The following is a 27,553-nucleotide window of genomic DNA, read 5'->3' as shown; positions in this document are numbered from 1 at the left end:
ATTTCTAGTTGGCCTCTCTGCTTCTGTAAGGGTCAAACTTGTCCTGAGCCCTTTGTAAATTGTCAAAATGCTGATTTAACCACAATGTAGTGTCAGCAAAGAATGTTTGTGTTCCAACAGAACTCCTATCCATGAAACTTCATCCCTAATGTGATAGAATTAAGGAGTAGGACCTTGAGCCCAGCCTAGTGGCTCACAACTTTAGTCTGAGCACTCTGGCAGCAGAGGACAGGCAGATCGGTGAGTTCAAGGCCAGCCTGGTCTACATAGCAGGTTCTAGCTCCATAGTGAGACCCTGTCTCAAAAATAAAAAAGAGGTTAGACCTTTGCTAAGTAATTAGGGGTGATAGTGGGACCAGGCCCTTCTAAATGAGATGCAATCATCCTTTATAAGGGGCTGGGAGCAACTTGTACTCTGTACCATGTGAACCCACAGTTCAAAGATGGTAGGGAGTGCCCTTACCAGATGCATGTTATTTTCTTGATCTTTGACATGTAGCCTCCAAAAGTATGAGAAATAAGTGTTTTTGTTTAAAATTATTTTTTAGAAAGTCTGAACAAACAACACCTTTAATGTTTAAAAACATTTAATAAGAGTCAGATTCATGAGGTAAAATACCCACTCATGAGTGAAGCAGGAAGATGCTCATGAAGGTGCCAGCAGTTATCCCAATGGAATTCAGGCTTCATCTGGTCAGCAAGTCCATGCCAGCCCTCCTCCCAACTTCTGGCAGTCGGGTTGAAGTTCAGCCTGGTCACTATCTGCAGAGAGTGCAGGAACCCAACTCTTCCTACTTGCCTGCTGAGGGACCTGGCAGGGCTTGCCTGAAGAAGGCACGAAGTGCCACAGGCTAACACAAAGGAATGGGACAAGACTCCTCCTTCGCTACCCACTTGTTATTCAGGAGAAGAGCAAAGCCATTCACTGCTGCTGCCTTTAGGGTGTTCCTTATTAAGTAGTGGGTGCTTCTGTTCCCCAAAAGGTCACCTAGTCCCCTCATGACTGATAAACCAGAATGTGAGCTTTGCCCAGCAAATTGCTTCATAATGCTGGTTTCAAATTCATAGTGAGCTGGGGCCCTGTCAGGGGAAAGCATAACTATAGGAGGCAGGAAAGCCCATACCCACAAGGGGACAGAAAGGAAGCCCAAAGAAACCGCTCACTGATCACTGGGACTCTAGGGGCAGGACGTCTGTTCTTGGGAGAACTGTTTAACAGGGCTCATAGGGCTACCTGAGGGGTACAGGCATGTAAGTCACAGGTAAAGGGCGGGATCCAGGTAGCAGCTGGAGCAGCAACTAGAAGAAGGGGAACCACATGGTCACAATACACACAATACAGCACATCAAAGTGAACAAGCAGCGTGTCGGGCACCTAACTTACAGCAAAGGCTTCTCCTACTGCCCCTGTCCCAGGAGTTACCCCTCAATGCCACTGCCCACCCAAATGCACATCCAGGACAGAGCAGAAGAGAAAACCTGCCTAACGGAGACAAATGCTCCCACAGAGAGCAGATTTTATATTTTACATGTGTGGGCTACATTTGAACCCCAGCTTTGGTTTCTACCACATCCCTAGGAGTGGTAAGGAAAGCAGGCTGAAATCTGCAGACCAACAGAAGAGACAAGAGTGACCAAGGCAAGGAGATCCTTGTGCAAATGGAGAACCTGAAAAAATGGCAACAAGTCAAAGCCACCAAGAAAAGCAGATGAACAGCAAGTGGCTGGAGAGCAAGCCTGGAACTGGAGTAGCAAGTTTGGTCTCTGGCCCAAGAGAAGTCTGTTGCTGAAACCAGCCGGGAGCCCCAGTACAGCAGAGCTTCTGAGGGAGCAGACTGCATCTCCAACTGTTCCCGGGAGCCCTGCCGGCTTCACTCCCTGTCATGCAACAGGGGCTGGAAAGAAGGAAGATGCACAGGGGTTAAAGACATGGCCTCAAAAGCCTGAGCTTCAGGAGGAACACCAGGCCTGAGTTGCTCAGATAGACCCTCAACCTGCAGGGTGAACCCAGCCAAGCCACCAGATCTTTCAGGGAAGCCCAAAAGTTCCTGAGAGATTGGTCCATAGCATATCTTCCCACATCTGCCAGACAACTCAGTAGCAAGAACAGGCAAGACCTGCTTTAAGCACTTGAGTATCACTAAGCCCTTGTCCCAGTAGTCTTGTCACAGAGCTCAAGCCCTTCAGAGCCAAGGAACCTTGTAGGGGGGTTGGGGGGAACCTTGGGAAGTCACTCCCAGGCTAGGCACTCTGTTACCAGATTTCCCATTGACCCACTCAATCTGCACCTTCGAGCTGGTTGACTTCCCACGTGGCTACAGGGTCAATCTTAGCAAGGTGCAAAGCAAGCCTTCTTGGCCTTATCCCACCTATAATGGGAGACAAGCAGCCATACCTGTCTGTCAGTCAGAGCTCCTGGATCTGGACGTCTCCATGAAGAAGCCAGAAGAATATAGAGAACCAGCAAGCCAAAAGACACTACCAAGATCCCTGTGCTGTTGGCAAAGACAGCCTCACCAGGAAGGCTGGAGTAAGGCCTGGTGGCATTTTTCCTGGAAATAACAAAAAATAACAAAATAATGTGGGTCTTTGGAAGAATTGTCTTCTTCTTCTTCTTTTTTTTTTTTTTTTTTTTTTTTTTGCCTAGCAAGAGACTAGATTCCTACAACCTGGAATTAACATACTAAGTCCCTATCACAATGACAGGCAGGAACTGTGTAATGTTTTACCCAGGGGAAAAACATGAGTCACCTTTACAAAACTGGTACATAGTACAACCAAGATCTAAACCCCAGAGCTGATTTCCAATCTCATTTGCTGTTCACTCTACCAAGCTGCCTCAAAACCCAGACAACAGTGGCTAGATGTACACACTCTGGAGGCAGACAGCCTAACTCAGTTCCCCCTTCTGCCATTTACTGGTTCTGTGTGCTTAGGTAAGTTACTCTGAGCCTCAGTGCACCTTTTCTTTTCTGACAGAGTCTCAGTATGTAGTCCCGCCAGGCTTGGAACCCACTATGTGGAGGAAGTTGGCCTTGGCTCAGAGACCAGCCTGCCTATGCTGTCAGGATGAAAGGCAGGCAGCCGCTAAGCCTAGACCATTTGTCTCATGTGCACCAGCACCAGATGTTGTTGAGTGCTTAAGAGGATTAAAGGTGTGGTACTGTGAGTAGTTTCTGAAAAACAAAAGGTGCTGCATCATCTGGTGCTCAGTAAGTATTGCGTTTACCAATTTCAACCTAAAGACCAGCTAATTCTGTCACCTTCCTGATCAAGAACTGGACTCAAGCTCTCAATTGACTGTGCTATGAGTATATGACGGATCTCCTGAAGCCCCCACTCCCTCCCATATGCCTTAGTGTTAGAGGCCCCTTGAAACTTACAAAACAAAGAAGAGCTTCTCATTGATGCCAGAAATAACAGAGGCGATGGACAGGGAAAGGATGCAGGCTCCAAAGAAGACATGCACAGGCTTCAGGAGGCTTCGCAGCCACTGGGATGCCCAGGGCAGGAGAAAGACGGCAAAGCCCAGGAACCACTGTGGACACAAGGGAAGAAGTCCATGGAGATACGGTGTGACAGTTGTGCCCATTTGCCTACAGTGCCTCCTGCTGGTCACTATCCTATTGCCCCTCTTTTTCTTTTTCTTTTTTTTTTTAAAGATGTATTTTATTTATATATGTACACTGTAGCTGTCAGACACACCAGAAGAGGGCATTAGATCCAAGATGGTTGTGAGCCACCGTGTGGTTGCTGAGATTTGAACTCAGGACCTCTGGAAGAGCAGTCAGTGCTCTTTACTGCTGAGCCATCTCTCCAGCCCCTGCCTCTCTTTTTCAACTCAAATATTCCTACCATACACAGGCCTGACCACACACCACACATTACTATGGTCTGCCTAGTTCTATTACACATACAACAAATGTGTGAAGAAGGGCATGTAGCAAAACACTCAGAACCGTGTTAGCTTTGGTTTCTGGCCAATCCTAGCCCATAAACAATTCAAGTACAGGACCAGCACTGGAATACTGAAATTACTTTTTAGAACTGCTTTTGGTTCAAAGAGGGAAGAGTGGAAAAAGCAGAAAAGAGGCTGCACTGGAGTCAGCATGATGTAAGATAAGTCAGGAGGAGCGACGAGCAGTGTGACAGGTACAAAAAAACAAGATAAAAGTTGGACTCCAACTCTCACAGGACTGAAATAGCAGAGTCTACAGGATTTAAGGCCCTCTCCAGGGAAGAGGCAGAGAGAATACTGGGAGCTGAGGCTAGTGAAGTCGAGCCCCAAACACACAGAACCCACAGGGACTGGGAAGGAGGAGGCAGAGGCACCTACCTGGCAGGCGAAGAGGGCGACAGTGGTGATGCCCAGCCAGCTATGCAGCGAGTAGAGGTGTGTGATTTTTGAATGGTTGTGAAACCCAAAGACGGCAGTCAGCCCCACAACAGTGACGGTGAAGGCCAGCAGGTGCAGTGCTGCATGGAGAACTTTCCAGGGCAGCTTGGGCCCCACCCATGATGCAGGCAGGCGGTACACCAGTGAGGCTGCAGAGAAAACAGTCCCAGAGCTTGGCCACATCACCTTATACTCCCCTGATGTGGCCCTACAGAGCCTCTCAACAGGAAGAAGTGCCAGTACATTGATTCCTGTCCCGATTGGTTTCATGTCAAACTAGTTATCAGAGAAGAGGAAATCTAGTGGAAAAATCACCCCTCGTCAGATTGCCTACAGGCACGTGTGTAGAGCACTGTCTTGATTAGTGATTGCTATGGGAGGGCCAAGATCACTTTAGGTGATATCCCCAGGCTGGTGTCCTATATGGTATAAGAGAGCAGGGCTGGAGAGAGGATGGCTCAGTGGTTAACAACACTAGTTGCTCTGCCAGAGGACTTGAGTTCAATCCACATGGTGGCTCACAGTCATCTGTAACTCCAGTACCAGAGGATACGACACCCTGTTCTGGTCTCCAAAGGCACTGGATACACATAGTACAGAGACATACATGCAAGCAAAACAGCCATAGTCTCAAAAACAACAATTAAAAAGATTTAAAAGAACAAGGAGGGAAGGAAGGAAGGAAGGAAGGAAGGAAGGAAGGAAGGAAGGAAGGAAGGAAGGAAGGAAAGAGGCTGAAGAAGCCAGGAGGAGCAACCCAATAAGCTGCCTTCCTTCCTTCACAGCTTCTGATTTCATTCCTGCCAACCCCTCTTTGATGCTGGACTAAAAGTGTAAGGTGGAATAAATCCTTTCCTCCCACGTTGTTTTATTACAGCAATAGAACCCCTAGTTAAGCCTGCTCGTTACCTGCCACCTCCTGTTATTTGCAGGAGGCAGGTGGCCAGACACAGAAGCAAGAAAGGCACGATAAAATGGGAGAAGTATTTTTTGAACTGCCCTGGCTCAATCCTGAATGTGGCTTTGTGGGCTGATGAGCATTGTCTCTCCAGGTCTCATCACAATGAATGCATCCAGCCAAGGTTGGTTAAGAACCCAGGTATAGGGGTTGGGGATTTAGCTCAGTGGTAGAACTGGTAGAACGCTTGCCTAGCAGGCGCAAGGCCCTGGGTTCGGTCCCCAGCTCCGAAAAAAAGAAAAAAAAAAAAAAAGAAAAAGAAAAAGGAGAAAAAAAAAAAGAACCCAGGTATGAAAACTGAGGGTGTAGCTTATGAAGAGACCCTGTCTCAAAAAACAAAGTGGGGTTCACAAGATAGCTCAGCAGCTAAAAGCACTTGCCATATAAGTCTTAAGAACTTCAGTCTAGGTTGGGGATTTAGCTCAGAGGTAGAGCGCTTGCCTAGCAAGCCCAAGGCCCTGGGTTCGGTCCCCAGCTCCGGGAAAAAAAAAAAAAAACTTTAGTCTAATTCCCGGGACCCACAGTTAAAAGAACTGACTCTTAAAAGTTGTCCTTTGATTTCCACATGCATCCTATGGTATGCCCATGCCCACGTACACACACACACACACACACACACACACACACACACACACACCCCCATCACCACTATACCATAGCAAAGAATTTAGTACACGCCTTTAACCCCAGCACTTGGGAAGCAGAGGCAGGTGGATTTCTGTGAGTTCAAGGCCGACCTGGTAAAGTTACATGTTGACACACATGTGTACATACATATATGCATACATCACAAGAAAATAGTCAAGAACCAGAGGGGATGATGTGTGAAGTTTATGTAGTGTGCAGCTTTTGGCAATGCTATCACCATTCCCATCCTACAACTGGGAAAAACGGGGTTCACCTAGATTTGAATGCATGGGGCAAAGATGGATCCTTGACCCAACTATAATCTAAGAGGCTTTAACTTCTTTTTCTCTAGAGCATGGGCCAAACTGCAGTGCTAGGCCAAATCTAGCCTGCTGCCTAATTCTCTTAATAAAACTTCACTGAGACACAGTTTTGTTCATGCGTTTTACATACTTTCCATAGCTGCTCCTATGATAGGATATCTGTGCACACACACACACACACACACACACACACACACACACACACACACACACACCACCATCACCACCACAGCAATGATAGATAATATAGAAGCAGAGCTGGCTAGCTGCAATATAGATTACAATCATACCGTTACAAAGCTTGACAAATTTATGCTCCAGTCCTTTACACAAAGTTTTGCTGACCCTGTCCCAGAGTATCTGTGGAGCTGTCCCTACACTTTCCACTTCTTCCCCCAAATCATAGCTGCCCCAGGGACAACCCAATTCCCCCTGCCATGGTAGCCTCTTGGAAAGGATAAGTGCTGCCAGGCCTAGGCCACAGCGTGCCGCCCACACTGTGACCTTACTACTCACCGGCTCCATAGAGCACCACCATGCCGGAGACCATGAGCACTGGGTGCCAGTTGAACATGAGCACAGTGCCATCCCAGGCAAAGCCACCGCGCCAGTACTGCATCCAGTAGGTAGTGAAGAGGATGCACATTGATCCCAGGGATCCCAGCACCATGCAGGACATGTAAAACCATCCCGAAGCCATTCTGATCAAGAACTCCTAGAAGATGCAGAAATCGCATGTCCTGGGTGACCACGGTATACCCACATAGCAGCTAAAGGAAGTAACACTGACCTTCTTTTCTGCCTTCGGTATGGAATCTCTTGATTCAGTTCCCCTATCCCCAGATGGCTTCGATGTTGAGGTAAGCTCACACTGAGTGAAGCCCCACCCCTGCACCTGGCAGGCCACAGACCAAGTATAGCACTCTGGTGAGATAACCAGGCCCTGGACTCACAGCCTTGGTACTGATTAGCCTCCCCACGCAGAACCAGAAGGTAAAAAGTGACTGCCACACCCAACCCAGTTAAGGGACAAATATTAAAACCCTAACTGCTTAGACCACAAATTCCCTGGGTTCCAACATAAGGCAGCAAAACCACAATCCAATGGGATAAACATGTTCTAGGCTGGGTATGCCGTGAACAAAATGACTGGGTGCAGAGGCTGGAGAGGCAGCTCAGCAGTTATGAGCATTTTGTTGTTGTTTTGTTTTGATGTTTGAGACAAAGTTTCAGGTGTAGTCCTGACTGCCTAAAACTCTATAGGACAGGCTGGCCTCGAACTCAGAGATCCTCTGCTTCCTGTATGCTGGGATTAAAGGTGCATGCCACCACTACCTGGCCACACATGTAAAAATTTTTTTAAATGATTTGGGGGTGGAAGAGTTGTAAATGGCAAAGGGTTTTGGATTGGGAATATTTGAATGTTATATGCTTTAAGCAATCATTTTGGTGACCAAAAGGTTTTAGGTCTGGCCAGGAATGGTGGCACAAGCCTTTAAGCAGAGCCCTCAGAAGGCAGAGGCAGAAGGATCTCTGTGAGTTTGAGGTCAGCTGGTCTACAAGTTCCTAACACGTTCCAGCACAGCCAGGGTTTCAGAAAGAACATATCTCAACTCTGGCTTAATATAAAACAAAGCAAAACAAAACAAAACAAAACCAGAGGCAGGCAAATCTCTGAGTTCAAAGCCAGCCGGGTCTACAGAGTGAGTTCTAGGACAGCCAGGACTACACAGAAAAATCTTGTCTCAAAAAAACTAATCAGGTTTTAAGTTGCAGAATCTTCTGGACTTTTACCTAGGGATGCTCAATCCCTTCCATTATGTCACCTGACAAAAAGCTCTCTGTGCTCCCACTTCTGTATAAAAAGGTCTTCTTTGCAAAGGATGGATTCCATGGGGTCAGACTTTGATGCCAGACCCTCCACTCCTCTCCATGAACTGAGAGCATCCCTTGGCTGTTTGTACACCTGAAACTTACTTCTGCTTTCTCTTCTCTAGGGAAAGTCCAAAGGACAAAAAGAGGAAGCAAAACCTCATGGTCTAGAAAGTGATTATTTTTAGATTTCCACCAACTCAGCTTTCAGGTTTTTCTCTGGTGAGAATTTATGTCACAAAAAGTTATTTTTCAAACCCAGGCAAGGGGCTACATTTGTAGTTCAATGACAGGGCAGGCATGAGTTAGATTCCATTACCATATACACGCTTAAAAGAACAGGCAAATGGAAAAGACCCAGCCCTGCCTCCATTAAATACATACCAAGAAGATAATAGTATGGCTTCTTGATATTGAGGGCCATCTCTCTGGACCATCTAAAAGGAAGAAGAGCCAATAATGCCCAAGGAGGGATAATACCCAAATCCTCACCTTCAGAACCAGCAGAAGGCTCGCAGAAAGGTGGCCTGATCTCTGACTTTCACTGTCCAAGCAACCTGAGGAAAACACTTAACACTGTAAGACTTGTCTTCTGAAAGAAAAGCATAGAAATAAAGATTATTAATTGCACACCAGCTCAAAGCACTAGAAACTGATATACAGTCCCACTCACTCCCCTTGGTAACTCTGTGAGGACTATCACCCCAATCCTATACATGAGGAAGCTAAAGTTCAGATGCACAGTAACTACTACCAGGACCCAGCAAGTCCACAGAAGTTTCAAACTCTTGTCTATTTAGCTTCAAAGTCTTAGGTCTTTTTCCTTATTCACAGGATATAAGATCACAACAAAAAAAATGCATGGACACACTATTGAGAATCAAGTATTATAACTTCACATTTGCTACTATCATAGTATTTGAAAGAGAGAAAGTGTGTGTGTGTGTGTGTGTGTGTGTGTGTGTGTGTGTGTGTGTGTGTGTGTGTGAAGGTATGCCAAGTGATGTACACATAGGTGTCCACAGAAGCCAGGAAAGGTTGTGGGGTTCTCTGGAGCTGGAATTACGGTCAGTTGTGGACCACACAACTCAAGTGCAGGAAACCAAATCTAGGGCCTGTGAAAGAGCAGCAAGCATTCTTTTTTTTTTTTTTTTTTTTTTTGGTTCTTTTTTTTGGAGCTGGGGACCGAACCCAGGGCCTTGCGCTTCCTAGGCAAGTGCTCTCTACCACTGAGCTAAATCCCCAACCCCAGCAGCAAACATTCTTAACCACTGAGCCATCTCTTTAGCTCCTATTACAGGATTTTATCCTAACCACTAACAAAGCCTAAAGCTAGCCAAGCAAGGTGGTGTCTATGCCACTAGCTATCTGAGTGGCTGAATCAGGATTGTTTGAGGAATTTAACAGTAGCTTGAGTGACATAGTGAGACCAGCTCCCCCAACAAACAAAACCCTGAAGCTCATGGTCCCCATGCCTGCCCAGGCCTCTCTGTGGCCTTGATTACAGCTCATGACATGCCAGATGGTCATCCAACCAGCAGCAGATGCTGGGCTCTCATAGCTGACTCTAGTTAGTAGCAATCTCTGAGGAAGAGTTGAGGGCTAGGGGGAAATCCACGTTTCATGACTGAGCTTCTGGGTCCATGGATTTGTTACCCAGCCTCAGAGCTGCCTCCTTGGTTCATGCAAGAGCCAAACAGGTTTGGGACTATCAAGTGTCCACTGCCTAACACAGCCACCGCCTAACACAGCCTCCGCCTTTCCAGTGAAATGCTCCAGTCATCTGACAATGCTGGTTTCTGCAGTGTGTTTACTTTTTTGCCCACTTTCCACTCTCACCCCTTGAGAGTGAGTTCTATACAATGAACACACTAGACAAGTTCTCTCTGAACACCGTTTACCTCATTTCTGGATCGTGCCCCACCTTCACCTCGTAACAAACTCTACATATCTTCTATCTTGAAACTTAAAAACTGGAGTGGTGGTACATGTCTATAATTCCAGCATTTCAGAGGTAAAATCAGAAGATCGAGGTCATCCTCAGCTCCATGTATATAGCTGAGCCTAGCCAAGGTAAAATAAGACCCTACCCCCCCCCCAAAAAAAAAGGGCAGGAGTGTGGGGATGGCATATGAAAAGAAGGCTCAACAGTTAAGACGTTAGGAGTACATATTGGTCTTGCACAACACCACAGCTGATTTCCCAGCACCTACATCAGCTCACAGCTCCAAGGGACCAAATACTTACTTCTAGCCTCTACAGGAACCTACACACACATAACATTCATATACAGACACATTTGAGGAAAAGGAAAGGCAAAACATTCCAAACGGACCTGCATCACTCCAGTTACAAGCCCTGGACTAGCACTTTGCAGCAGTCTTAGAACAGATGGTTGGGACACTTTTCTGACAGAAGGCAGGGAAGTTTTACATTGTTGTCTACAGTTCACAAATAAGCCCTCTCTTTTCCTAAAATAGCAAAAGCAAGGGAAACACAGGCAAAGGCTGAGATTATGCTCTCACTTACACTGAAAGAGAAGTTTGGACTAAGACTTCCATACATGCTCACCACTGCAGGGTCTCCTGTCCTTGCTTGGCTGAGCACCAGGCTCAGGAAGGGAGTCCACAGACTGTGTGGGCTGTGTAAGCTTATAGCCTCTGTCACAACTATTTTCATTCTTGGCTGGTGTGATATAAGAGAAGCCAGGAAGGATATCTTAACAAATGAACACAACCGTACCTCATTAATACTATGACACTGATGTCTAAGTTTTACATGCTTTTCATAATTCACATAGTATGATCCCCCTGCCCCAATGTGTAAAAGTCACTCAGGGTTAGATGTGGCCTATGGGGTATAGTTTATCTATCCTGATTTTAAAAGTGTACCTAACCTCTAGTTAATGTTTTCCTCACTCCTCTGGCTAAAGGGTTCTCATAGGCTGAACTAAAACAGAATTAGTTCCAGGGTTAAGAAACGAACCTTTCATTACGCTCAGGAAAAGGCTATACTCCAAACTTTTAGAAGTTAGAGCTGCAAACAAACAAGACCAACGGGCAGAGCTTGTTGCTCCCTCCTCAAAGATGGAGTGACAGTAAGAATCCTGGGGACCAGATTTAGAGTGCAAATACTATAAACCCGCATCTTACAATTCCAAACTACTGCAGCGCCGGGATCCAAAGAAGAGAAACTTGGTCAGGCAAATGGCAAGCCTGGTACAGGCACCCAGTTCCTGTGCTCAGTTCCCAGAACTCATTTCCAAAGGCAGCCCCTCCAAATGGCAGGACTCAGGAGTGTGAATAAAGTCCACCTTAGCACAAGTGCTCACAGACCGCTCCTTCGTCCTTCGGACAGTCAGATCTATTTCAGGTGCAAGGGAGTATGACGTTGACTCCTTTAGTCATGTTGGTTCTAGCAAGTCTTAAATATGATGACTTCTGAAAAGCGTGAGAGCCTCTACAAACACCTTCTCCGGTATAGAAGGGGAACGGAAAGTGTCCAATTCTTAAAGGGAAAAATAGGCTGAACGCCGACTTAAGACAAAGCGAAGCAAGGAAGCGGCGGACCCAACCCGGCTCTCCCAGCCCGGGTTCTATTCCAACCTTAACCATACAGTGGGACACCTTGGGGGCAGGTCTCTGCGACCCTCCGGTCGCCGCCAAGTGCGGGAGCTGCCACTCCCTAGGATCGTCGGATAATTGACTTTCCGGCAAGCCTGCAGACCACGGGATCCGCTACAGAGGGCGCTACCTAAGCTTCTAAAGGCTCGGCCACTTCCGGTGGTGAGCTAGGGCGTCTGGGAAATGGGGTTTACAATCTAAGGGGTTCCTGAGCAGATTCTGGTCCGAGTCCTAGGAGCGCTGCGTCCTGTCAGCCTTGTCTCTAACCACAGACCTCCATCCCGAAACAGGCGAAATGCTGGGGTTAACAGCCTCTCGCTAGGGTTAGCCCTCAGCGAGGCAGGATGGAAAAACCGGTCACAGGGAGAGTCTGGGAAAGCGAAAGCCTTAACGTGGCGGGCAATTAGCAATCTACTTCCGGAATTTAAAGTCGGCTTCCGGAAGCCGGTATGGTGTTCCCATGACAACCGACATCGGTTCTTTGAGGTGAGTGTAGATGATGCAGATCGCAGAGTGGCTGGAAGTCAGAATTTTGTGTTGCTGTTGCTTTTGCTATGGGTCTTTTTCCCATTCCGGTGTGTGAACGGATTGGTACGGGTGAGGAAAACCGCGTTACATTGGAGGGTGCTTGTCCGCGTAGCTAGAGCGAGAGGCGTTTCTATCTAACGGATGCCCTTGATGGAGCCTTACAAAGTGGTGCCTTTGGCTCTACACACTTGCAATCTGGAGGAAATGACTCTAACTATCTGTCCTTGCCTGTAGCCAGGGGATAATTCTTTCTTACCTTGCAGATTGTTATGAGGATTAAAGTAAATTCTATTGGTTAACAAGATTATCCTGGCGCTGGTACCTGGGAGAAAGATTGTGTGAAAACTCAAGCCCAGAGAAGCTACATTCACATATCCAAAAAACATGGAGCTTTTCCACCGTGGAAGGTGGACGGGTCCTGGACCCTTCAGAACCTTTGCAAAATGAGGGTTATATGCAGTAAAATGGCTGCTTTTCAAGTCCAGGGATTAAGTTATAAATACGCTCCCTTTGCTTGCGCCTCAGTGTTTCTGTCATAACCTTTATAAAAGATCTTCTAGGAGGAGAGTACTGTGTCCTGTCAACTCTTTCTGTGTGTGACGCTGCCGACTTCTATGAGAACATATTCCTCACCTACTTAGCTCTCTATCAGTTTTGAAATAGGCGGGCTGTATGGTGCTCCATTCGAATACTCCTTTGCCGCCTACCAGCCGTGTCATCTTAGTCGTTAGGTTACTTTGCTGTGCCTCAGTTTTCTCATCTATGAATTGAGGGAAATAAGAGTTTATTTTCTACCTTATGAGGTTATTTTAAAATTAAATAATATCTGTGACTGAAACAGTTCCTAGGGCTGGAGAGATGGCTCAGTGGTTAAGAGCACTGACTGCTCTTCCAGAGGTCCTGAGTTCAAATCCCAGCAACCACATGGTGGCTCACAACCATCTGTAATGAGATCTGATGCCCTCTTCTGGTGTGACTGAAGACAGCTACAGTGTACTTACATATAATAAATAAATAAGTTTAAAAAACAGTTCCTAGAGTGTTGCATGCAATATTTAAGGGTTTTACTTACTACTACTGTGTGACCAGGCTGTCACTTCTCTGTAGTAACCCTAAACATTCTTGCTAAGGGTTGTGCATTTGTCAGGTGTGGGCACATTCCTGTAAAACAGGCGTTCCGGGTAAGGCAGGAGGATCAAGAATTCAAGATGAGCTTGGGCTGCATAGCAAGGTCTGGTTCAAAAAAAAAAAAAAAAAGAAAGAAAAGAAAAGAAGGAGCCATGAATTTAGAAGGATCCAGACATAGAGAAGTCTGCTGTTATTAGTCTCTAGAAAGAATGACAAGTTAAGGTTCAATGGGGTGGAGTTGGGATGGGTTTTGGTTTGGTTTTGTCTTGTCTCAGTCCTCCTGTTTTAGGTTCCTGAACATTGTGATTACAGGTGTGCTCCATATGCCTGGCTTTAGCTGGGTTTTTGTTTTTATAACTGGTTTTAACTAATGTACCCAGATCACCTAGATCTTTTGCATACCAATGCTTAGTAGATGTTTGTTGCTAGACTTCTTTTTTTTTTTTAAAGATTTATTTATTTTATATATATGAGTACACTGTAGCTGTCTTCAGACACACCAGAAGAGGGCATCAGATCCCATTACAGATGGTTGTGATCCACCATGTGGTTGCTGGGATTTGAACTCAGGACCTCTGGAAGAACAGTCAGTGCTCTTAACCACTGAGCCATCCCTCCAGCCCCTGCTAGACTTCTAATATTGCCTTCCTTGTCCTTCCTCCCTTTCTTGCCTCTCTCCCCTCCAAACAGGCCCTTGCATTAGAGCCACGGAAACAGCTCTGAATTGGAAAAACTCTCCCTGAGTTCTGGGCAGGGGGAGAACCAGAAGTTATTTTCTTCAGGACCGTGGAATGTACCCCAGGGAGTCCCAAAAGTCAGACAGAAGATGCTTCAGACCAGTAACTATAGCCTGGTGCTCTCCCTGCAGTTTCTGTTGCTGTGCTATGACCTGTTCGTCAATTCCTTCTCGGAGCTACTACGAATGGCTCCTGTTATCCAGCTCGTGCTGTTCATGTGAGTATGAGAGGGAGACCCGAAAAGCTGGCTCCAAAGAGTGTGAAGGCCCTGACTGCCACAGTGAGCACTTTAACGTTATTAGTGTGTTTAGAAGTCTGTGCTGTCTGGGTTTTGAGGTGACAATATCATAGAGAAGAGCAGATCTCTTGATCCCCCTTAGCACTTAGGGCCATCTCATAAGTCCTCATACAGCCCCATTTGGCTATGCTTTGTTTTATGTGTCTACAGCATCCAGGATATTGCAATCCTCTTCAACATCATCATAATTTTCCTCATGTTCTTCAACACCTTCGTCTTCCAGGCTGGCCTGGTCAACCTCCTGTTCCATAAGTTCAAAGGGACCATCATTCTGACGTCTGTGTACCTCGCCCTCAGCATCTCCCTGCATGTGTGGGTCATGGTAAGAATGAAAGCCCTGCATTTCTACATATTTAATCTTAAAAATTACATAGAGCGATTATGTTATGTCTGCATGTGGGCAGATAGAGGAGTGGGTGTCAAAGGAAAACTTGCCGGAGTCTGTTCTTCCACCGTGCGGGTTCTGGAGATTGAACTGCAGTTTTCAGAAACCAATGAGCTTTCTCAATGGCCCTTTCACATCTTTACTGAGCTACAAGAGTAGCTGGACATGGTGACTAACACATGTAATTCTAGCACCTAGCAGGCCAAGGCAGGAGGATGACAATAAATTCAAGGTCATCCTGGGTCTCCACAGTTAAGTTCTAGGCCAGCCTGGACTATAGTGTAAGACCTGTCTCAAGACGATCTATCTTAGGTCTCTGAAGGCCATGACAAGGTCATCCTGGGCTACATATAAGTTCAACAGCAAGAACCTTGAGGCCAAAATGAATGTGATGGACTGGGAGATGGGTCATCGGCGATGAGCACTTGCAGAGGACCTGGATTTGGCTCCTAGCACCCACAACTCCTTATCATTCCAATCCCAAGGGATCCAGTTCTTCTAGCCTCCGCTGGCACAGGCACGTACATGACACACATATACACACTAAGGCACTCACACACATACATAAAATAAATCAATATACATAGGTGGTACACACCTTTAATCCCAGTACTTGGGGGGCAGAGGCAGGCAGATTTTTGTGAGTTAGAGGCCAGCCTGGTCTAAAAGATAGCTCCAGGCTAGTCAGGACTGCATAATGTTAGAATATGTGTCAAAAATAAATAAATCTTATCTTTTTTCAAGAAGGATATGAAAACTCATGAGATACACAAGAGATGGAAGAATTAGGGAAGCAGAAGCCATGAGAATCAGCTCTGATCTGGGGCGTATGTGAGAGGTGCTTTATATTCAAGCCAATGGTCTGTTACATCCTCCCTGTATGGAGGCTTGACAGAAAACAACAAAATGCCAAAGCAGAACCCCAGAAAGATAACGGTAAGGGCCGGGGGATACAGTGCAGCAGCAGGGCGTTTACCCAGCAGGCTCTGTGCCCTGCGTTTGATCAAACCCTGTCCTATTCAAAGGAAATCCAACTAGACGTTTCTATCCTCTGGAAACGCCGTTATTCCTCCACATGGTTCAGAATCTGGTAAAATGTAGTAAAATGAAGGTGTCCTGTGACAATTGATAAGACACTTTGGCCTAGCAATCTGTGTTTGAGGATCCAGGGACTTTTCTGTTTGTAACAGTTTACCTTTGCCTCAGATAGGCCTAGCAGCGCTGAAACAGGAAGTCGGGTCAGTTTGCCATCAGCTGTGTGGGTAGGTGGGTGTTGACAGAGGGGTATTTTGGTGTCAATGTGCCGTGGTTAATATTACAGGCATTGGGTGTTTTGGGGAACAGCCATGCAAGAGTGTTGCTTTCCTTTATGCCCGGTGCAGAGTGCCCATCTTTATACTGGAAACACAGCCTCCATGCCTCTCTTTAGCTTTCCTGGAAGCCCCAGATCAGATCCAGTCCTCAGGGTTTCAGATTGCTTTTTTAGGAATATGATTTGAAGTTGTGGTGGTACATGCCCTTAATCCCAGCACGAATCTCTGTGAGTTTAAAGCCAGCCCCGGGTCTTCAGGGCAAGTTCCAGGACAGTTACAGCTACACAGAAAAATATCGTCTCTGCACCACTGACCCTCCAAAAAATGATTTGAAAGTGTATGACAGTGTGTGTGTGTGTGTGTGTGTGTGTGTGCGCGCGCGCGCGCGTGCGCGCGCGCGTGCACGTGTGCATGCTCATGCAGGGAGAGGAGGGGTACTCCAGATCTTAGATCTGTAGCTGGAATTACAGAGAGTGTGAAACACCAATGTGGACACTAGGAAGTGAGTGAACTCTTGTTTTTCTAAAAGAGTAGCAAATGCTCTTAACTGTTCTAGGGAAGTCTTGCAGGTCTTTATTGTTTTCCATTTCTTCTGTTTTACAAATTCTTTCATCTCTTTGGGTAGCTCACTCATCTCCTGTATGCTTATTTTGTGTGTGGATCAGGGGTAGAGCTCTTCTCTGGCCTTGGCTCTCAGCACCACCTTCAAAACAGCAGAACTTTGGTCTCTAGTCACTTTCTCACTTTCTTGGGACCCACCGAGCGATTGCTCCCGGTTTGCTGCAGAGTTCAAGGATCAAGGGGCTTCCTCTGTCAGGGCCTGTGCTCCACTTCCTGGAGCCAGGTATGTAAGCCGTTGGTCATTAAGCCTGAGCCAAAGTGCTGAGCCTGAGATTCTGCGAGCTGAATAGGAAGCAGAGACACTGCTGAGATCATTTCCCCTCGACAAATAAACTCTCCAGTTCAGGCTTAGAGGAGACCCCTTTGAAGTAAAAAGTAAAAAGGAGCAGGAGGTGGCTGAGAGCTGGCAAGATGGCTAAGCAGGTTAAGGAGTTTCCTGCCAAGCTTGTCAGTCAGAGCTCGATCCCTGGGACCCACATGATGGAAGGAGGGAACTGACTCCTGCAAGTTGTCTTCTGTGCATATATGCTGTTGCACATTGGAACATATATATGCACACACAAACACAAAGTTTTAAAAAGTTATTTTGAAAAAGAGTCTTACTATACATAGTTCTGACTGGCCTAAACTCACTGTGTAGGCCAGGCTAGCTAGCCTCAGAGTTACAGAGGTCTGCCTACTTCTGCCTCTTGAATGCTGTGATTAAAAGGTATGCACTACCATGGCTAAAAATTAAAAATGTATTAAAAATTAATAATTAAAAATGCTATTTATTTATTTTATGCACATGAGCGTGTTTGCCTGCCTATATGCATCATGTGTGTGCCTAGTGTCCACAGAGGCCAGAAGAGCATTGGATCCCTTGGAACTAGAGTTACAGGAAGCTGTGTGCTATCATGTAGGTCCTAGGAACTGAACCTAGGTCAGTGTGCTCTTAACCACTCAGCCATCTTTTTAGTCCCACAGAGGAAAATTATTTGAGGAGTTTGAAGCTCCCTTGAGAATATGCTCGGAGCTGATGAAAGGAGTGAGGTTAGCATGATTTTCAACCACATGGCTTTGCTGCAGCTAAGCAAGTTGGAGATATAAGAGCCCCATGCGTCCTTTAACCTCTCCCTTGGTACTCTTGTCTCCTCTAGAACGTGCGATGGAAAGACTCCAGCAGCTTCAGATGGACAAACGGCCTGCAGACACTGTTTGTATTCCAGAGACTAGGTGAGGACAGAGCGGCTTCAGGGGCACTCTCAGCCTCGATCCTGCTGCCCCGCTCCTGCTACCCCGCTCCTGCTGCCCCGCCCCACCAGGACAACCTGGGCTGATGAGGACAGCCTCACAGGCAAAGAGGCAGGGCTGCCCTCTGTCCTCTCTGGGAGATAGCTGGAACCCCTGGGGCAGTGCTGGGGCTGGCTGGGCTTAGTTCTCCTCTGAGCACTGAGGACCGCCCCGACGCTTCTCTCTGCTTTTGTCCCAGCCGCAGTGCTGTACTGCTATTTCTACAAAAGGACAGCCGTGAGATTGGGTGACCCCCGCTTCTACCAGGACTCACTGTGGCTGCGCAAGGAGTTCATGCAAGTCCGAAGGTGACCACTTCATCTCACGTTGATGAGCACCTTTCCTTCCTGTTAGAAGGCACCTGGGCTGCTCTCCAGGGAGGGGCAGGCTTTGGCAGCAGGAAACAGATGGACTTCCTGGACACATTTGTGCTAGCTATGCTCAGCACTCAAGAAGGAAGACTCACCAGGCATGGTTGGAAACGGACAGGAGGATTGCTGTGCGTTTGAGGCCACCCTAGGCCTACCTACTGAGTTCTAGGTTAGCCTATAGAGAGAGACCCTACCTAAAAACAACACCAGGAGGACCTTCCCTATTGCAAATTAAAGTGTTCTCCCACAGTACCAAGTCAGTGTTGCCTCATCCTCAGTCCACCCACTTCCTTCTCTACTCTGTACCACTCACTGTCTTTCCCTCGTCCTTCCTGAGGATCTGCAAGCTGGAGTTCCCACTCTTTAAGGCTATGGTTCAGCCTTTAGGTAGCATCGTCTCAGCCCAGGCCCTGTTCTTCTGGTCCCATACTTGAGTGACTGGAGGATGCAGACAATGGTGGCCATGTCCTCCTGACTCACCACACCTTAGTTGTTTAGATTTTATATCCAAAGTACTTTTTTACAGTTCTAAAAGGAAATAAATTGAATTCTTTTCTTAAATAAATGGTAGAGCGTGTCTGTCTGTCTGTCTTGGTGTCTTCATGGTGAAGGGGAATACCAAGTCAGAGCCTCAGCACCTCTTTGACCCCTGCAGCAAACTGAGCTATGAACTAGAAGCTGAAATTGCTTTCAAGAGAAAAAAAAAGCTTCACAGCCTGATTAGCAAAGGGAAGTTTAAGAACATATGTGCTACTTCCTGTTGCTCGACTGTGACGGTCATCAAAACTCAGTAGTATGCATCCCTGTGCCGTCAGCTGGCACATGGTAGGGGTCAGCTGATCTGGGCTGGGCCTCCTCAAGTCTGTCTGTGGTCAGTCACGATAATCTTGGACCTTTAAGTTGACTAACCTAGGATGACCTCAGGAGGAATAGCAGCTGTGGGTCTTATGATTCATCCGCCAGCAGACTACCTGGGTCTCTGCGCATGATGGTGGCCTAGAAGCAGGAGAGAACATGTCCCATTGCATTCACAGATCACCCCTCTGTTTTGTTCCATTGGTCAAAGCAAGTCATGTGACCCAAGACACTCTCAAAGCAGAAAGCAGGCGAAATTTCAAGGCAAACGGTTTGGAAAGGGCTGGGAGCATGGCTCACAGCTAGAGGATGATCGATCGTAGCATGTGCAAGGCCCTGGGTTCAATGCCCAGTACCAAAAGAGAGCGAATACAGAAAAGGACAAAGAACTGACTGTTAATCAAATCAGACCACACCTTACAGTTGTGTGGAACTTACAGAGTGTTACGCACAGGCTAACACATTGAAAAGGCCAGGTAGCAAATACCTAGGACTACTGGACTGTGACACTGGAAGAAGAGCGAAGCCACAGATGCTACAGTACGGGAATAAAAACAGCTGAATTCAGGGAATGGAGAGGAGGCTCAGAGGGCTGGTGTGGCTCATGGCTTAAGAGCTCTGGTTGTTGCCTAGCGAGCGCAAGGCCCTGGGTTCGGTCCCCAGCTCCGAAAGAAAAAAAAAAAAGACCTGGTCTACAGAGCTAGTTCCAGGACAGCCAGGGCTATACAGAGAAATACTTTTTCAAAAAACAAAAACAAAAACAAACAAACAAAAAAAAACAGAACCAAAAAAAAAAAAACCCAAAAAACAAACAAACACAAAACAAAACAAAAAAAAAAAAAAAACAAAAAGAAAAAAATTCCTCTCCTGCAAGATGGTTACAAAACTGTCAAAAGCCATGAACAGTTTCCAGCACCCAAGTCAGGGGGCTCATACGTCTGTCACTCCAGCTCTAGTGGGAGCCAATACTGTTAGGCCTTTGCAGGCACCTGCATGTATGTAGCGCGGAAATTCACACAGGAATATCTATCTATCTATCTATCTATCTATCTATCTATCTATCTATCTATCTATCTATCTATAGCAGAGAACTGATTCCCAAAAAGTTGTTTTGTGACCTTCACACCTGCACACAAAATAAGTCTATTAAATAAATAGGCAGAATGCATAGATAAATGCTAGAAATAAAAACAAACTTGCAGGGGTTGGGGATTTAGCTCAGTGGTAGAGCGCTTGCCTAGGAAGCGCGAGGCCCTGGGTTCGGTCCCCAGCTGGAGGGGGGGGGGGACAAACTTGCTATGCTAATAAACCCTACCTGCCTACTTAGAGCTTGACCCATGTCTTGGAATGCCTTTTCAGAAACATCTAGAGCTTAACACCTAGTGACCCATGGCTTTATCCCAAATATCTCAAGAAATGTAGGGAGCCGTATTGGATTTGGGCCTGGCAGCTTTGTGACTGCATAGCTCAAGGTGACTACGTGACTCTGGGCTGCATGGCCACAGAAGCTCAGGTGGCTGCTGTAAGATTATGAGATTGTTGGACAAAAGCCCCTCCCAGGAAGCCCCCGGGAGCAATCACAGGATGTTTCAGCCTGAGCAAAACACCGGATGTCCCTGAGCAGATTCCTGAGAAGGGTTCAACCTTTTCTTTTTCTTTTTTTTTTTTTGGTTCTTTTTTTCCGGAGCTGGGGACCGAACCCAGGGCCTTGCGCTTCCTAGGTAAGCGCTCTACCACTGAGCTAAATCCCCAGCCCCAGGTTCGACCTTTTCAAAGAACATGTCCCCAGAAGACTGTTGCCTCTTTGTTTAAGGAGGATATCTTGCAGTTTAGTGATTCACCCTATATCCTTGGGCACTTCCCAAACTCCCCCACCCTAAACTTCAGTTCCCACTTCTATTCCTGCCTCAGAGCTTTAAATGCTGTACATTTCTCTCAATAAACAAGACCTTGACAATAGAATCTTGCTTGGTCTCCTTCTTCTCTCGCCCCCCATTGGAACCCTAAATAACTGGACCCGCTGGAAGGGTCAAAGAAAGATAACTGATAATGTAAAATTTACTATTTAACAAGACCAGAAGATATCTACTTACCTCTGTAGACAAGGATCCCACACAAAAGGCAAAAGAGATAAGTCCCAAACAACTCCTCTTTTTTTTTTTTTTTTTTTTTCGGAGCTGGGGATCGAACCCAGGGCCTTGTGCCTGCTAGGCAAGCGCTCTACCGCTGAGCTAAATCCCCAACCCCTGTAGTAAACAATCTTAAATACCACCTGCATTTATCATACCTTTGTCTGTGAGAGGAAAAGAAAGAGAGATGAGAGAATAGCCTGATTTTGAGTCTTCATTATAGCTTGTAGCTCTCCCGGCAAGAAAGGAGAAACTCTATAAAGACAGACAGATAGTTGTTGTTCCTCTCCCATGGGCTATTAAGACAAGGACCCTAAAGAATTAAAATTTCCTCAGGAATCTCAAGCACGGGAAAGAGAAGGGCTGAAGCCAAGAGGAGGGAGACACTTACCTTCTAGGAAGAGATTTCACAGTTTTAAAAACCTACTTGTCAGACCACCTTGGATCAGAGACAATAATGGACCAAACCACACCTTGACCAGGACTGCTTAGTTAAGCATACCTCTTATCCTCTGTTTAAACTAAAACCTTAAATCAGACTTAGGGGTCACTGGACCTTATTTATTCCTTTACTCAGTGGGCCACATTGAGCATTGTTACATATCTGAATGCTCAGGGAGTGGCACTATTTGAAAGAATTAGGAGGTGTGGCCTTGCTGGAGGTACTGTGTCACGAGGGGTAGGCTTTGAGGTTTTGAAAGTCCAAGCCATGTCTTTTCTGCTGCCTGAAGATCCAGCATCCAGCTGAGGTAGAACTCTCAGCTACTTCTCTAGCATCATGTCTGCCTGTGTGACACCATGCTTCCTACCACAACAACACACTAAACCTCTGCGACTGTAAGTAAGCCCATTAAATTCTTTTATAAGAGTTGCATCGGGGCTACAGAGATGGCTCAGTGGTTAAGAACACTGACAGCTCTTCCAGAGGTCCTGAGTTCAATTCCCAGCAACCTCATGGTGGCTCACAACCATCTGTAATGGAATCTGATGCCCTCTTCTGGTGTATCTGAAGACAGCGACAGTGTACTCATATATGTTAAATAAATAAATCTTAAAAAAAAAGAAGAGTTGCCTTGCCTTGGTCAGTGCCTATTCACAACAACAGAACACTGATTAAGACATATATTTCTGGGTTCTTTTTGATGTTTTTGAGATTTAATTTTATTCTATGTGCATGAGTGTTTGGCCTGCATGTATGTCTGTGCACCACGTGTGTGCAGTGCTCACAGAAACCAGAAGGAATACACCACAATCTCCATTATGGTCCCAAAGCCACTTGAGTTTCTTGTCTCCCTTCTACTTGACAATCTATATCTGTTGATGTAACCTCTTCGCCTTTTGTTAAAGACAAATCTTTCTATGTAGTACAAACTGGCCTTGAGCTCAAGATCCTCCTGCCTCAGCCTCATGAGTGTTGTGATGACAGGCATGCACTACCACACCAGCTTTATTTAGAGCCTTCTGATAGCCAATACGACAACAATCAGAACCAGTTTACAAAGAGAAAAAAATGCTACAATGCTACTTCAGTCATTTATTTCAAATCCTTGACACTGCATATTTTATAGACACTTGTGATATAGGGAAGAGTCCAAAAAATAAATTTGTCTCTGCCTGTTTCCTGACACGTAGTTCCTAAAAGCCTTAGAATATTCAAAGTGGTGTCGTTTTGGATGCCACCGAGTTGTGGGTATCTGGGGACTCCTAAGTTGCTTTGAGGGGCTGGCTGCTTGAGGAACTTCAGTGATTAGAGGGTTAGAGCTATAAGCTCTACCCAGACCTCTGAGGAGGAAAGGAGGATGAAGCCAGTCACCGACCACCAATAATTAGTCAGTCATTCACACGTGATGGAACCCCCTCAAAAGCCGTAAAGGATAAGTTAGAGAGCAACTGAAGTGAAAGGCACCAGCCTCACCCCACCACGGACTGAGTTGTGTTGTATTTTGTTTTGTTTTATGACAGAGTCTCTGTAGCCCAAGCCAGCTTGAAACTCACTGTGTTAGTTCAGACTGGCTTCAAAATCATGGTAATTTTCCTGCCTCAGCTTTCTGGGTGCTGGGTGAGTCAACACACCCAGCTTCTGAGCTGTGCCCTTTATTCTAAGCCAGCAACATAAGGAGTCAGCTATTGCCTGAGTTCTATAAAGGCAAGCACACTGTGACCAGGGCAACTCTTATAAAGGACAACATTTAATTGGGGTTGGCTTACAGATCCGGAGGTTCAGTCCATTATCATCAAGGCAGGAAGAATGGCAGCATCCAGGCAGACATGATGCTGGAGAAGGAATTGAGAGTTCTATATCTTGATCCAAAGGTAGAGACTTTCTTCAGGCAGCTAAGAGAATGTTCTCAAAGACCATCCCCACAGTGACACACTTCCTCCAACAAGACCACACCTCCTAGTAGTGCCACTCCCTGGGCCAAGCATATTCAAACCACCACAATAGCACAGCATGTGCCTTGTATACAAAGGGAGTTGTGTGTTCAATCCCAGGGGGGTTCGTGTGCAGGATGCCACCAAAGACAGAGACTGCAGCAGCAGCAGCAGCAGCAGCAGCAGCAGCAGCAGCAGCAGCAGCAGCAACAAACAGGTTGTATCAGAACTCTCTGAGCAGGTACCAGCTGGACAACTCAGAAAAATAAGATTACAGGGACTGGGACACTTATGAGTGAGATAAGGGCTAAACGGAGCCTTTAAGTGACAAGCCACCAGGCCAGCAGGATGGCTCAACAGGTCAACCTGCAGCCAGACATGAAGACCTGAGTTAGAGTAGATCTCCAGGACCTATGTTGTGGAAAGAGAAAACTAACTCCCATAAGCTGTACTTGCCCCCTTGACCCACATACATACAGACATATATACAGTCAGACAGACAGGCAGACAGATAGAAGAGATAGATAATGTTTTGTTTTTTTGGCAGTTCTGTAACTTTATTTGACATTCAGCAGTTAGTTCTCATCCACATTGACCGTCTGTAGATTTTCAAATGTGGTAACAGGCACGTAAGTTTCCAGTGTGTAGAGCTTGTTTGGTGAATCCTCATCCTTGTTACACTTTCTGAACAATCGTACTCAGATGCGATACAGAACATTCCTTATCCCCTTGCTTCAGACCGTTTTATTGAGCCTGGTGTTGATGCGCACATCTGGAGTCCCCATCTCCTTCATGGCCAATTTCCGAGTTTCTTTGAGTGCCCGAGGAGCACGCTTCTTGAAGCCCACTCCATGGATGCGCTTGTGAATGTTGTCTGTGTATTCTTGGGTCACCACCTTGTTGATGGCAGAACGGCCTTTCTTCTCACCACCCTTCTTTTTGGGAGCCATTCTGCCGGGCCCAAGTCGGAAAGGGATAGATAATGTTTAACGTTGTTAAGAAACAACCTGAATACTGTGGTCTAAAGAGACAACAGTAGAGATTCCGGTCTGGAGACGTACCTGAGAGCAGTGCTTGTTGAGCATGCCCAAAGTCCTGGGGTTGATCCTAGCACTGCATAAATTAGGTTTAGCGAGCCGTCGCCTGTAATCCAGTCACTTTGGAGCAAGATCAGAAATTCAAGGTCAACCTCTGTTATATAGTTGGAAGCTAGCCTGGGATACAAGCAGCCCTTTCTTTATAAAAAGAAAAATAGAAGAAAAAAGTATTTATCTAGTTCTATTTTTAGTAGAATGGAGTTGCTTCTAATATGCCAGTGCTCTGGCCAGGAAACAGATAAGACACACAAATAATGCTTTCTCAACAGTCTCAGAGAGAGGCGAGACAATGGCTTGCTGGTAAAGTTGTGCTCAGCATGTACAAGCCCTGGATCATCCTGAAAAGGGACAACATAGTCATAACACACACTTGCACCCTTACCTTTGATTGTCAGATTATTTAAACAATAGCGTCCCAAATACTAAACTTCCCTAGGAACCCTAGGCTGGGGGAGGAGAAAGTCTGTAGTGCTAGTGTCAGCCTGAAAGATTTGCCTCCCTCATGAAGGTTTTGGACAGTCTAATTTGAAGGACAGAACCTGGAAAATGGCCTTTCGACAAGGGAATCACTGGACCTGTTATCTTCACTCCTCTTGCCGATGTAGCCACCCTGAATAAATCTCCTTTTCATTATTTTTTTTATTTATTTATTTATTTATTTATTTATTTATTTATTTATTTATTTTATGTGAGTACACTGTAGCTGTCTTCAGACACACCAGAAGAGGGCATCAGATCCCATTACAGATGGTTGTGAGCCACCATGTGGTTGCTGGGAATTGAACTCATGACCTCTGGAAGAGCAGACAGTGCTCTTAACCGCTGAGCCATCTCTCCAGCCCCCTCCTTTTCATTATTAACTGTCTCTTTAGTTGGGGTATTAAGGATGGATGCCCCAGTGTACCTTGTTGGGATCTCCAGAGCCCAGGCTGTGATCCTAACAACTGCAGTAACATATATGCGTGCAGTCTATGTGCATGTATGTTTCCAGCCAATGCTGAAGTCAGGAGTACCACAGCTTACCCTCGCACAGTGGAACTAACCACAGAAAAGTCATCCCATAATTACAGGAGCTTTTTCATGAGGCTTACTTGCAAGAAGCTAGGAATGAATCTAAGAATGTACCTGGACACCAAACAAAACAGTTGTACTGAGTGACCTCAGGACGCTGGAGAGACAAAACTGGGGACTTGACGAGCTCTGAAACATAACATAATTTGCCTTGAAATATTTCCAAATTCTAAGACTAGAGAAAGGCCAGAGGCTAAAAATATGGAAGCCCCAGTCTCTGAAAAGCAGAGCAGGGTTCAGACTGATGGCACTGATAATTAGAATCCAACACCCATAAGTCAGAGGCGGGTGAAGGCTCAGGTGTCCTTACTGGGACCAAGAGGAAGCATGTAGTGAGGTGGGTTAAAGCCGCAGTGGGCTAGGCAGTAACTCGGGGCTGGTACAGTGCTTGCTAAGCACAAGCATTCATGAGGCCCTTGGCTCAGTGTTTGGAACCATGGCTTAGATGATGTTACAGTCATCTTGTCTAATAGGAGTGGAATACAAAATAAAATCTAGAGACACTAAGGTTTTTGTTTTTGTTTTTTGTTTTTTTTTTGTATCTAATACAACTGTGAGTTTTTATGTATCTAATGAAGTTTTGGAGGCTATGGAGATGGCTCAATGGGTTAAGAGTCCTTTGGGCAGATGGAAACCAGCTTCTGAAAGACCCCCAGACTTGGGGAGACTCTCGCTCCAGTCACGGGTTGAGGTACCCCCAGGAAACACGAGAAGCCGGTCTTGATGTAATCAGCAAGAGGCAGTTTTATTTACGAGATCTCGGGCTGACACGTATCTCACACAGGAGATTGAGTCCAGCCCCGAGCCTCTCTAGGCAGGAGCTTATATAGGGAAAACCAGGGGTTTCGTGTGGATACACGTAATTGGCTAATACAAAGGGTGCACAGTGACTTTTGGCACGGAGTTACATCAACAAAGCATACGTGTAATCTAGCATCTCAGCAATGTGGGCAGGGCAACTCATCTCACTGCAGCAGGGGGATGACCCATCCTCAGGGAGTGAAGGAAGGGGAGGGGGTGGCTCCAGATGGCCAGTGTCCTTGGGAGCTGATAGGGGGCCGGTGAGCCCTGTCTCAAATTCTCTCAGGCATGTCTGGACTTTGTTCATGACTAACTTTTAGAAATTTTAACCCTTCACTTCACATCCTTCTGAGAAAAGCTGGCCTTTATCTAACCACCCGAAACCCTCCTAGAGTCCAGTTTGAGCTTATTTTTGAATATTTGAACAGCTTGAGATCTAATGATTGCCTTTAGCTCCAGCATTCAAGAGGCGAAGGCAGACAGGTCTCTCTTAGTTCAAAACAAACCTGGTCTACAGAGTGAGTTCCAGGATATCCAGGGCTACCTAGTAAAACCCTGTCTTAAAACCAAAGCAAACCTAACAGGAAAAAAAAATGGTGGAGGGTATGGAGATCTGAGTTGGGGCTGTAGCTCCCCGGCAGAGCACTTGCCTGGCATGGGTTCTATTCCCAGCAAAGTAAAACTTAAGACTAGGGGACCTAGTTTATGGTTTATGCGGTTAGTCAAAGAAACTAGTTGTCTAGTAAAGGAAACATTACTTTTTGGAGAAAAATAA

General features: G+C 46.1%; 2 protein-coding genes and 1 pseudogene across 15 annotated transcripts; 1 reads left to right on the top strand and 2 right to left on the bottom strand.

Annotated features, from left to right (window-relative positions):
• Window positions 1-569: 569 nt before the first annotated feature.
• Window positions 570-21,957, bottom strand: Cyb561a3 (cytochrome b561 family, member A3). 10 transcript variants are annotated; one of them, XM_006231049.5, is made up of 7 exons: window positions 11,162-11,959; window positions 8,669-8,733; window positions 6,821-7,019; window positions 4,337-4,545; window positions 3,384-3,538; window positions 2,396-2,552; window positions 570-1,895 (listed from the first exon to the last, which is right to left on the bottom strand). In XM_006231049.5, exons 1-7 carry the CDS (start codon window positions 11,166-11,168, stop codon window positions 1,872-1,874), a joined length of 816 nt encoding a protein of 271 aa, XP_006231111.1. In that variant the 5' UTR covers window positions 11,169-11,959; the 3' UTR covers window positions 570-1,871. The 10 variants fall into 10 exon arrangements, with proteins under 10 accessions (XP_006231111.1, XP_038940141.1, XP_006231112.2 ...); XM_039084213.2 differs by having other exon boundaries at window positions 570-1,299; XM_006231050.5 differs by having other exon boundaries at window positions 570-1,299; window positions 8,669-8,768; window positions 11,329-11,959.
• On the top strand, window positions 11,974-19,018 carry Tmem138 (transmembrane protein 138). Of its 5 annotated transcripts, none has more exons than XM_006231047.4 (5): window positions 11,974-12,285; window positions 14,324-14,409; window positions 14,641-14,812; window positions 17,949-18,024; window positions 18,281-19,017. In XM_006231047.4, exons 2-5 carry the CDS (start codon window positions 14,378-14,380, stop codon window positions 18,391-18,393), a joined length of 393 nt encoding a protein of 130 aa, XP_006231109.1. In that variant the 5' UTR covers window positions 11,974-12,285; window positions 14,324-14,377; the 3' UTR covers window positions 18,394-19,017. The 5 variants fall into 5 exon arrangements, with proteins under 5 accessions (XP_006231109.1, NP_942072.2, XP_006231108.1 ...); NM_198777.2 differs by having other exon boundaries at window positions 12,262-12,285; window positions 14,146-14,409; window positions 18,281-19,018; XM_006231046.3 differs by having other exon boundaries at window positions 12,275-12,396; window positions 14,146-14,409.
• Window positions 21,958-23,377: 1,420 nt separating the features above from the next.
• Window positions 23,378-25,250, bottom strand: Rpl31-ps6 (ribosomal protein L31, pseudogene 6; annotated as a pseudogene).
• Between the last annotated feature and the right edge of the window lie 2,303 nt (window positions 25,251-27,553).

The sequence above is a fragment of the Rattus norvegicus genome, chromosome 1, assembly GCF_036323735.1.
Source record: "Rattus norvegicus strain BN/NHsdMcwi chromosome 1, GRCr8, whole genome shotgun sequence".
Taxonomy (NCBI): Eukaryota; Metazoa; Chordata; class Mammalia; order Rodentia; family Muridae; genus Rattus; species Rattus norvegicus.
This window is presented reverse-complemented; position numbering and strand designations above follow the sequence as displayed.

Bases quoted from the DNA above. Each gene is read 5' to 3' on its own strand.
- Cyb561a3 (XM_039084213.2), bottom strand. The intron at 7,020-8,668 runs GTGAGGATTTGG...TGCATCTTCTAG, and splicing joins GCCTTCTGCTGGTTCTGAAG to GAGTTCTTGATCAGAATGGC. The intron at 4,546-6,820 runs GTGAGTAGTAAG...TTTTCTCTGCAG, and splicing joins GGTGGTGCTCTATGGAGCCG to CCTCACTGGTGTACCGCCTG.
- Tmem138 (NM_198777.2), top strand. From the start codon at position 14,282: ATGCTTCAGACCAGTAACTATAGCCTGGTGCTCTCCCTGCAGTTTCTG. The intron at 14,813-17,948 runs GTAAGAATGAAA...TGTCTCCTCTAG, and splicing joins CCCTGCATGTGTGGGTCATG to AACGTGCGATGGAAAGACTC. The intron at 18,025-18,280 runs GTGAGGACAGAG...CTTTTGTCCCAG, and splicing joins GTTTGTATTCCAGAGACTAG to CCGCAGTGCTGTACTGCTAT.